General features: G+C 32.2%; 1 protein-coding gene across 1 annotated transcript; it reads right to left on the bottom strand.

Annotated features, from left to right (window-relative positions):
• Positions 1-1,172: 1,172 nt before the first annotated feature.
• Positions 1,173-2,693, bottom strand: LOC128995279 (protein FAM133-like). Its single transcript, XM_054420241.1, has 2 exons — positions 2,616-2,693; positions 1,173-1,971 (listed from the first exon to the last, which is right to left on the bottom strand). Exons 1-2 carry the CDS (start codon positions 2,619-2,621, stop codon positions 1,192-1,194), a joined length of 786 nt encoding a protein of 261 aa, XP_054276216.1. The 5' UTR covers positions 2,622-2,693; the 3' UTR covers positions 1,173-1,191.
• Positions 2,694-11,776: the final 9,083 nt, after the last annotated feature.

Genomic DNA, 11,776 nt, shown 5'->3' with positions numbered 1-11,776 from the left:
TATAGTTACCAACATAAGCTAGAAATCTGTTAGTATTTCATCGCAAGCAAAACTGACAGCTGATTTGATCTTTATCACAAAATAGTCCTATAAATCAATCGCCAAAATAACAAATTGGTTACTGTAAATCATTGACTTTGTTTAGTAAAATTAAGATCAACTCTATACAAGCTTAAGCTAGTTTTTTACTCAAATATGTCACACAATAGTTGAATAAGGTGCAATACAATACATTTGTAATAAATTAGTCTGCCACTTACTATATTTTTTGGTAATAATTAGCTAACATAATAGCTCTTTGCGGATGTGCTCTAAATATAACATGAAAATGAGACGCCCTTAAGATTGAAATGACTTAAAAGTTAAAGTGATAGAAAAAATTATATTTGATCGCAGTACATTCTGTCAGTAGATTATTTAAACATTTTTTTTTCTTTTAGCTGGATACAGTCTCAACATGGGGACAGGAGTCTTTTAACATTAGTGTGTAAAACACTAAACTAAACTTTATGAAAAAAGAGTTTTTAATGTCTTTTACACAAGCTACATACCTAAGGCTACATTTTAATTTTTGTTTAATTTTCTCCAGAAATAATGTATTTTCAAATAGAATCCTCTAACTTCATATATTGGCTGCTAGGTTACATTGGACTGGAGAATGTGAAGCTTACCAAAATACTGTAAATCCTTTCCCCACCCTTTTGTAGATTATTAAACTTATTGATTCGTTACTACAAGTTTTACAACTAAGAAACATTTATATTGACACAAAAATGGCTTAAATCGAATAGATTTAGCATTGCATGAGTATTCTACCAAAAACTGTTTTAGTCAGCTGTTGCGATGCGCAAAAACGTGCTCCTTCTTTCCAAAAATACCTAAGTCAGAAAACATCCTAACATAAAACAATCTTTTTAAATGTGTTATGTAAAAACGTCACTATTACAGTGTTGAAATAACTTGCTTCATAAAAGTTTTAAGAGCATTTTTATCAAAATAAATGTTGAACATACTGTTATAAACAAAAAAGTTAGTTCCTGAAAAATTATTTTTTTTTCACTTACCATTTTTGGAATCTACCTCTGCAATTTTCAGTAACTATGGTAGTTCTATATATTAAATATACTGTGCATTATAAAATGTGAATAAGTTCATATCAAATGAGCCAAAAGTAAAACTCAAGTACATTTATTACATAGGCCTACAACCACAATCATCGTCCTCCTCACTCTTTTTAGATGGTCGATTCCCACTTTTTGACCTTTTCCCTTTCACAGATTCACACTGACCTCCCTTTGCATTACGCTTTTCTTTTCTTTTCACTTCTGAACATTGGTCTCCACGATTCTTTTTTTCTTGCACCTCAGAACACATATCTCCATCGTTTTCCTTTTCTTTAACTTCATCACACTCATCATTCTTCTTTTCACTCTTGCCTTTCACCTCAGAACATTGAGATCCTCTATCTTTACTTTTCCCTCTTTTACCTTTTACTTCAGTGCACTGTTTACCTTTCTTGTCCTTTTTTCCACTTTTGTCTTTCACCTCGGCACACTGACCTCCATTATCTTTACTTTTTCCTCGTTTTCCTTTGACTTCGGTACACTGCTTACTTTTCTTGTCCGCACCCTTTACACTGGAACATTGTTTCTTATCTTTCTTCTCACCTTTCTTCTTATCTTTTCCCTTTACTTCGGTGCATTGTTCACCCTTCTCTTTCTTAGTCTGTTCCACCTCGCCACATTTCCCTCCTTCCTCGATCTTCGGCTTCACTTGATCACATTTCCCTCCTTTTTCCTTCTTCTCCGGTCGTCTGCTGGGGGGTTTCCCACACCCTCCACAGCTGAACCTCTCCACTTGTAACAGCTGGGAAGGAAGCTGAGGGCGGATAGTCTGGGGATTGACAGGTGACCTGAGAAGCATTGGAAGGGTAGAAACTGCCCTCATCCTGCTGACCAACCTCAGTGCGTTCTGTGAAAAACATTACAGCTAATTAAAAAAGTCTTATTTATTTAGTTAATGGTTTGGTCTTAAATGTTTTTACACTTTTGTGTAGGTATGTTATGTTGTGTTATGTTAGGTAAGTTATTTTGTTGTTGGGAGTGTGACCCAGCCACCTCCACTTCCGTATTCTGCATTCACATTATGAAACTAAAAAAAAAAAAACATTATGATACTTTAATACTTTTAACACTTTACTACTTTTCAATCAAATGGCGACCATACAAAGTAGGTATTTTAATCCAAGTATGAATGGAGATGAGTGGCGCGATCTTGTAGTCTTGTTAGTGACTAAGACCGACATATTCCTTAGACATACTAAGGGACCTACAGTTTTTTTTATTGGAATCCGAACCACATTTTTCCTTGGTATATACGAATTGGTCTAATTATCAGGATAGTACTGTGGATAGTCGTAGTACTCACTCGTGCGGACGTAAATCCACACCAGGGAATATCGCAACCACAGTGCATGCCTGTAAATATCCACAATTCGTGACCTCCTAGTAGCTGGATTACAGGACGACGCCACCCGTCCCATATGATATAGAGTGGTGTGTATAAAATCGATATTTGATAAGTTTTAAATAACTAAAATAATGAATTATACTCACATGCATATTTGTTGAGGAGAATTTACTTGAAATTTTGAACACTTGGAACTTTCCTGGGATTGTCTTGATGTAAAATTTGTCTCCATGGAAACGTTTCCATTGTCAGTTTTATATCTAAGAAAGTACACAATATGATAACGAACCCCCTCTACCAGTCAGTTCATTGATCAATCACTTAATATTTTTGTGAATATTTTATGTTTTATTAGTGGTAAAAAGCTGATCAACTACTCTGTATATGTATTGCTTAATTCATTATCAAATTTGGCACACATTTTACACCCACTACAGAGTATTTTCACTCACTCTTTATTAATATTAAGGCACACCTTAATATTGATTAAGATGGTGTATTAAGATACACCCAGTAGCATATCCATCCTAATTCTTAGTAGTAATAACTTAGTGGTTTCCAAAACTTGTCAGTTAGTTGTCTTCATTTTTTACAAATACACAATTTTCATAAACATTAGATTTTTCCTTGAAAGAATTTTACTTCTTTTACCTTGTTCTCAGTTTACCAGTCAATTCACTATGGGTAAGTGTTTGAAACAATAATGCTTCTCTTAAGTGGATAGCTTGAAGAGCACCTCTATTGTTGAAGACAATAGCAGAGTGACAAGACAATATGATGGATGAGTTGACCAAGTTATAAACTTATCAATTTCTTCAGCATTGCTGAACCCTGACATCAGATGTTGAGTCAGCCAACATTAGTTCAGTCCTGACATACTCATAATGGCAAAGTTGAGCGGGGAGACATGAAATATAAGTTTTATACAATTCTATACTCGGTAGATTCCCTACATCTTGGTGCTTTAAGGGTTATGAAAAGCTTAATTGGCTAAGCTGTAATTAGGCTATTTTTTTGACGTTTAATTTTTTTTTCGGTTCTATACCGAAATTACTTTTAACATTACTACAGGCTAGGTCTAGAAGAGGTGAAATTATGACTCATTTTTAGATAAACTCTTTGGTGGCATTAGTGGGATTTGAACCCACAACTTCAGGGGCCGACGTCTTTACCACTACAGCAGCTCGCTTCCCATTTCTCTGACATGATTAATTAGTAAAATAAAACAAATAATCTTTATGTAACATGTGAAACAATTCTGCTCAAATAAATAGGCTAACCCATTATAGGATACAAAGGTGACCACAGAGCATGGGGCGACTCCCGAAGAGAGGAAGACATGGAAAGAAAATTCCTGAAAACCGCACTTATAAATTACTTAAAAAATATTCGTTTATAGCTGTTCACCTTACACTCTGTTAATTTCACTTGTTCGTAAATCATTGATCACAAATCCGTACCAAAAGTGGTAGAACAGTTAGTTGTAAACCATTTCAAGTCATGAACGGAAACCAAAACTAAATTATGAAACAGTTTGTTTGACCGACCAATTACTACAATACAAATACAACTAGTTTAATACTTTTTAATTTTTTAATATGTAATAGTACGTTTAATTTTGTAATACTCCAATCCGTTTACTGTAACTGCCTTTATGCCTGTACCACGACATATAAATACAAGGATAATCACATTAGTCTAAAAGTCTAACCATGATCGAAATAATGTTGCAAATGCAAATTGTATAATAAACAAACATTAGCTATCCATGTTGGGACATGAGATGTAAACATGTTTTCCACAGTTGTTTTTCCTACAATGACAAATGCACTGTCAACGTGAAAATACTGCGTTCAACTCAATGTTTAAAGCAGCAAATGATTCAAAACATGTCATTCAACTGTTTGTTACGTAAGTGAAATCACAAATTTTACCTCAAAAAAATATTACTATTTGGAAATTCTGCAATAGGTAATCAAGAAATATATTTCTAGATCAAATGTATAAGAAGTTTGAATCAGTTACTCAACATTTTAGCTTCGAGACAGATGTCACTGTTTAGTAACAAGTCTCTTATTTACTTTGCGAGAGGTAGAAATCTTATTATCTAACAAGAAAATCTATTTGTCTTTGAGAAATTCAAAACATTTCTCTTTGGCCTTATTGATATCAATTTTTCCGTGTTTTCTAAGTGGAATAAAATTATGTATATTTTAGTTTAGTAAAGTTTTAGTATTTTTCATAAATTTTGTATGCTTTTGTAAACAAACTATTCTTAGAAAATTATTTATTTGAAATATAGTAGTTGTTTAATTGATAAATATTATAATTTTTAAATAGGTACTTTAACATTTCTTGGAAGAAAGTCAGTACTAAAGGCATAACATACTTTCCACACGCTCTATGCACACTTTCTTTTGAGGCTACTTAAATAAAGGTATTACAGGGGAGATTTAATTTTGCAACCATTTTTAATTTAACATGCATAGAGAACATCAGTCAAACATTTAGTTATTTATTGCTTATGCAGTTTAATTATACATAAAAATCACTGTCTTTATGCTTTGATCGTTTTAGTTTGTTCTTTATAAAGGAATATTGCTATGTCTGTTGGAATACGAGTCATGATCCCGTGTGAACTTTCCAACTTCTTAGAAATGTTCTTCAAATTGATTCTTTAAGACAGTGGTGCAAACTTTAGTAGGTACAGTCATAGATAAAAAGTTGCTTAGTCTATGGTACAGTATTGTTAGTCTATGGTACAGTATTGTTAGTCTATGGTACAGTATTGTCTAAGTGAATCCTTGCGAGATTAGGACAGAGCGAGATGATCTGTGTAGCATCATTACTGAGTATCAGATGTTTTGTTTTAAGCAATTTATTAAAAGCCCTTCAATCAAAGATAAAATGCTACCGGTGTTTCTCAGGATCGAACCGGAGACAGATTACTGGGTGATCACTTACTCAACTACTGAGCTCATATAAGATAAGGACTGTAAAAAAAGAAGAACTTGGCGTTCTTTTACTTAGCTATCTTCAACATTCATGTTATATAGTTATAATACAATGGGTTAAATGGTAACCAGTTTAGCCACCTTAAAGTTCAAGCACATTTCCATCTACTAAATCAAAAACTAATATACTACTATTATTCCCATCCCACCCAGAACATCCGAAAAAGTGTTTTTAGTTTCCTTCCTAATTTGTATACAGGGGTTTCTTCTTAGTGACTGTAATCAAGGGTACCCTTTTTACATTTGATCTTAATAAACGTACATTTCAGGTTTCGAAACATCTTCTGTGCAAACAGAATCATATTACTTCCTAAGAGACGTAATCAGATATTGGTTATATTATTGATCCTAAATTTACGAACATGAGTTATGCAAGTCTAGAACCCAATTCCTAATACAATACAACTGAACAAATTAGACAGAGTTTTAATGAAATAAGTGTTTCAATTGAGAAATATCTCAGCCGACCATGATAAAGATAATTTTTAAGTAGCTTATTTGAAGGAACAACCAATTTGTAACTGTAGAAGTTTTAATCCAACTGTAATACAGTCTAATGAGCATTTGAATCCAATACTTGCTGTTCTTGAGTTCGGAGTCGGCGGAGTTGACGATTGCGGCTTAATCAAGTTTTAAGACTCTTGGAGATTTGTGGAAACTGAATGATAACTTATATTAATTTCCAAGCTCGATAATTTTAATTTAGCCTTTAATTGATAATTTTTTTAATGAGATTTTGTTTCTAAGACATAGAGCCCAACTATAAACCGATGGAAATCGTGAATTCAAAGGAATTACATTTAAAATAGACAAATACAATTCTACTAAAATGTGTTCACAGTATTTGAATCATTTATTGATAAAGTCTGAACAGAAGGAATTAGACTCTTAGGAAAATTTACTTCCACAACACAAAGGAAAAATAATATTTCCATAAGATGAAAATACCTAATTAATTAAATAATTTGTTAAGTTTTTTTTACGGAAAAGTCGTGTTTAAACCCCCATTCTATAGATTGTTAAACATTTTCATTTGCCATCAAACATTTTCTTTTAAAAATCTTAATCTACCGTAAATTATTTATAAAGCAACTATTTGAATAAATTAGCAAACCTAGCCCATTTTAACTGGAAGTTTTTTCAATATTTAGTACAGCATAAAAAAATATTTGTCTATACATTTTTTGTTTTACTACTGTAACATATTATTTGTGATACTGGGGTAGTTTTTTGTTTTGTTGTTTCACGTATAACATTTTGAAATTGTATTTATTCTATATTAGGCTTTTAAATTAAACGTAAAATGACATTTGTGTTTCTTGTACATATCAGAAATTCCAAGTACTCTCTGAACATACCATGATTTACATGAGGTGCAGATTAGATTCAATATTATTATGAATTGATTTATTATAGTCTGTATGATAAAACCTGTCTCCTGACTCTTTCAGTCTGGCCAGTCCCCAGTTTGCAGGAGATTCAGGTGACAGGTTCCATCATACAGACTATAATTTTTATTCAGCTGTCAATGTTGTATGGGTTTTGTGTGATTACTTTCTTTATAGCTAAAATGTTACCGTACCAAAGTTCTGCTGACTGTAAAATGATACACAACATTTTCTCAAAATCATTTTTAGGGAAAAGTCACAAAATCAAGGACAAAGGATCAACAACAGTTTACGATTACGACAAAGCCAAGATGATCATGTATCACAAAGGGGTAAGATATCAAACCTGAGATAACCTCAATAAGTACTTCCAATCACCTCTAAACCTTACCTTAAAGCGGTTCTCACCTTTAGCACAACAATATACTGTTCTAAGACCAGAGTCAAAAACTTTGTTCTTGTAATAGCATGCAAGAGATATTAGAAAATAATATACTTGAAGAACTGCAATACAAATTTTTGTTTTCACAAAAATGTATATTGTAATTTTTTTGCACAATATAATTCAATAATTCAGTTTAGTTTTTGCGAAAAGATTTATTATCAGGACTTATGTGATTATGACCAAAGGGTAACAAACACTACGAGGAGACCTATAAGGGGGAGGCCATTGTTTTATGTTTATTAAAATTGTAATTGTTCAATGTCCTATTGAAGTTAGTTTGGTTAATTTCTAATAAGTCTATGTGCGAATACATTATTGACAAATTATTTCTATTTACTACACATGTTTCTTCGTCGAAAAAAAATAAATTCCTTTGCCGCAGCATACCTGCAGACTAACGAACTTCCATTTACCTGGCTATATTTATTCTAAAATATACCCTGAAAATTGCCAAATTTGATTAAAATGTATCCATAAACAAGCAGCCCTACAACCGTTTATTTATTCTCCTGAAGAATAACATGGGAGTTTTCAATTTAAGGTTTTAAGTAAGTTTAAGGTTTAAAGTTTAACGTAAGAGTTTTAAAGTTTTTTTTAATTATCTCCGTAACCGTTAGGCATACAACAACTCTTCAATATACAAAATTATTTCTTTTTTTAAGCTCTCTGGAAATAGTCCGATAATGCTGGTTCGCGAACTCGTTCGAATAAACGTAGGTTTACACGTTTGTTCTCTGGGGACCTCAAAACGAAAAAGTAAATCGTTCCCGGGTCTAGGTCTTACCACTTATGGTAATAATTCCCTATATGGGAAATTCGCTGAAAAGGGACGAAAAAGTGAATTTTTTTGGGTGTCCTCCCTAAGCTATTACACCACTGAGTGTGTATATGTAAACCGATTTTATGGGTATCTATTTTTTACGTGTGTGAGTACAACCTAAGTACAAACTACAAAAGTACAAAAGTACAAAGTGAGTACAAACTATAAATGGTACTAACAGGATATTTTGCATACATAATGTTTCATGATATATTACTAAGGACCATTACAACTCATAGAGACAAAGGTTATCCATTGGAGCAGGGAGTAGAAGCCCTAATCAGATCTCCTTTGACAGCAAAGGATGGACCCAACAATCAAGCATAGTTGACCATTAGGTACATCAGGTATTGGATCTAAAGGTGCGATTGATGTTTTTTGTAGACCTGTGGCTCTATCGGGTGAATTAGTATAAGGTTCCAGCCAGTAGCATAATTTGTTAATGTCTATGTTCAATACAGTTTCTGTTATAATATCCAAGATTTAAAGATAAAATAATTCTAACAGCTGTTTCTTGATGTACTACATTTACGTAAACAGCTGATCGTATGTCTTTGTGTCTCGATCTTGTCTATTGTTTTGTGACAAATGCTGCACCCTTAGGATTGAAAATTTTACACCCTATGGGGCTGATTTCTGGGAGACTTTTTTAAACACCATAGATGTTGGCGTGTTGGTCTATATCTCCATACAAAATTATAAAACGATTTCTTAAGTCGTCTAGGAGGAGTTTGCGTATGACTGTATAACAGTCGACTTATAAAATGCTCGCTTCGCTCAATAACGTACAAATTGAAATATGTATGATTATTTGTTTGAATACAACTGTTGGTAGTAGTAATTATCAGTTGATTTGATAAATTATTGTGTTATTTTCAAAACAAATTTTCAGTTAACTTTTTAATCTTAGTTCCATAATAAAAGTTAATTTGTATTCCCACATAACATAAATGGTATTTATATGAGTATCTAGGTTTGCAGCTACTAGAGATAGCAAAAAATGTGTTTGATAAATACTAAAAACCTACATAAAAATATCCCTACAATAAAAACTTATTTGCCAAATATTGGGAAAACATATATCACTAAACAAAAATATCTACAGCGATATAATTTAATACTTTGTTGGAATAACGGGAGAAAATATACAACGTTTAGGATTTGCAATTCTGAATGTGACTGGTGTTAAAAAAAAATACTGAATACTAAATTTTTTATATTTAATAAATTTCAATATAGAAAAAGTTTCTTATTTCTGAAAACTGTACCAACAAGTTAATAGAATTTTGTTTTTGACTGAAGAGGGTGAAAGTTTGTACAATTTCCACTCTTCAGCCAATCGTAAACATAGGATATTAAGTTAACAAACTAATTCAACGTATCCTAAAGTTTTCAACCGCTAATGACATAACAGAAGCTACGTGTTGTAAGCAACCATATGATATTCTACTACAAGCTCTGCGGCTTAATTAACCAAGTTAAACTAGCTCTAGAGTTTCCCTGATAATGGATACATCATTAAACGAAGCCAAGGTTGGATGCCATGTATTCCCTGTACAGTGTATGGTGTCATGCCTTGTACTGCAAAATATATGAGAATTTACAGTATCTAATTGGGGTGTTAATTTCTAAATGATAGTGCTATAATAATATACAATATTCACCAAAAGTCTTTTCATTTAACATTCTGGGTCAACTGGAGCTAAAGTCAATGATCCTCTTGTAATGAAGTCTTGAATACACTTCAAGATGGGAATGACAAAGAAGACGTTATGAGAAAGTAATACTGCTGGCTGGAGTCTTTCAAGACAATAAAAACGTAAGAAGACTCTTTAATGAAGACTTTGTATTGAGCATACAAATATTGTGCAAAGCATAAAAACAATATTTCTTTCCTATTGGTTAGTGTTATTTATTTGAGGAATGGATGGGATTTGTTAGGGAAATTATTTCCAAATTGATTTGTACTGGCCCTTTTATCAGGAAGTAGCGACGCAAAGGTCTATGGAATTTTTTTCTAAGTTTATTCAGAAAAACTTCAAAAAATTTTTAACTGTGTACAATCTGCTGCATAAGGTTTTTTTTTAAATACAAAGAATTAGAACCTTCTTCTTTCTCCTGTTTGTTCTATGTTTTTTTCGCTGTTCTGTTTTGTGTCGGTGTTGGTGTACATTAAAATATCGATATATCGAATTATTGACAAGAAGACAACAAGAGCTACAACCTATGTGATCAATTGTTACATAATTTCAATACACAATCGAATTCCCCAAACAATCGAAGTATAGAACAAAGTTTGTGACAGCTGACTTATACTCCATATGAACTAAAAAGGCTTTTAACTCCCTAGGGAATATAAGAGCTACTTTAAACGCCATTTTAGCTACAGTTTGACAAAACAAGTTTTACACATATATTTGACTATTGGGTTGGTTGTTACCAGCTGATAATCTGGCATTCGAAGCATTCACATTTTAGTTTTTTTTCTCAATCAGTAAACCCTATTGATCAGTTTCTTTACCACACTTGCTGGAAAGTAAGTAGCGTAAGCAATGAGGTGAAGTGAATATTTTTGATCCTAAAATTGTAATTGGAAATGCTTTTTATAACAACTGTACTAGGTAAAGATTTTAATTTGAGGACGGTAACGTTTTAAGCCCTTGAAAATAACCTTTTGAAACAGTGGGTTGAAGGTGTAAAACCAAACAGTGTGAGTGTTAATTGGATCTGCAATACAAAGAGATTAATTCTCATCTTTTAATTGGATGGCGGAAAAGACGCTGATATGGGCATTAGTTTTAGGAGTCCATTTTACATTGCGCATACTGTCAGTTATTTTTTTCAATTATTATTTTACTTTACAGAACTTTCTTAATACAAATGTGTATTTAAATTTTACTTTTTTGAGTATAAATCTTCTTAGAGTATTTAGAACCTATAAGGCTACTGAAATCCCTGAAGGCAAGTCTCTATTATTGAATTGGAAATTGCTAGAAAATCATGAAACGTCATAAAACAAAGTTTAAATTTATAAAAGCTCAAAAACATTAACCTATTTAATTACTAACATACATGAATTTTATTGGTTTTAAACAAAAATAATGAGAAGGATTATTTATCACTAAGGATTTGAGCATTGGTTCAAGACATAAATTTATAATACGATCAGTTCATCCAAGACTATACTTCAATTAACACTTTTTAATAAGTAATTTGCTCTGAAAACATTCCAACTGACGTAAAATTACAATACTAAACACACATATTAGGTTGGAACCTTTATCGGAGTAGATATGTAAATACTAAGAGGATGGATATTATTACATAGTATTGCAGTATAACAAGTATAGTAAAAGTAACTATGATACAGCTTTAGGTTTTGGTTTTGGGTAACATTGACAAACATTGTTGCTGATTTAACAGAATTTGATCAAGTTACAGAAGTCAGTCTGTAGAGGTCGCTCTCAATATTCATGAAATGTTCAGTCAAACTAGTTACTCTAGTTGTTTACTTAGAGAGCAGTGCTTCAACCACCAAGTAAGCTATTTTCGAAAGTTACGTTCTTTCAAAAATGTTAGGTATGATTAAATACCTAACGGGAATATCAAAGAACTTTTTGTAAAACATATTACCAGATGT

The sequence above is a fragment of the Macrosteles quadrilineatus genome, unplaced genomic scaffold (assembly GCF_028750875.1).
Source record: "Macrosteles quadrilineatus isolate MER2022 unplaced genomic scaffold, UCM_ALF_1.0 Scaffold_5__1_contigs__length_97177068, whole genome shotgun sequence".
Classification (NCBI taxonomy): Eukaryota; Metazoa; Arthropoda; class Insecta; order Hemiptera; family Cicadellidae; genus Macrosteles; species Macrosteles quadrilineatus.
Note: the sequence above shows the minus strand (reverse complement) of the source record. Positions and strands in the feature narration are given on the sequence as shown.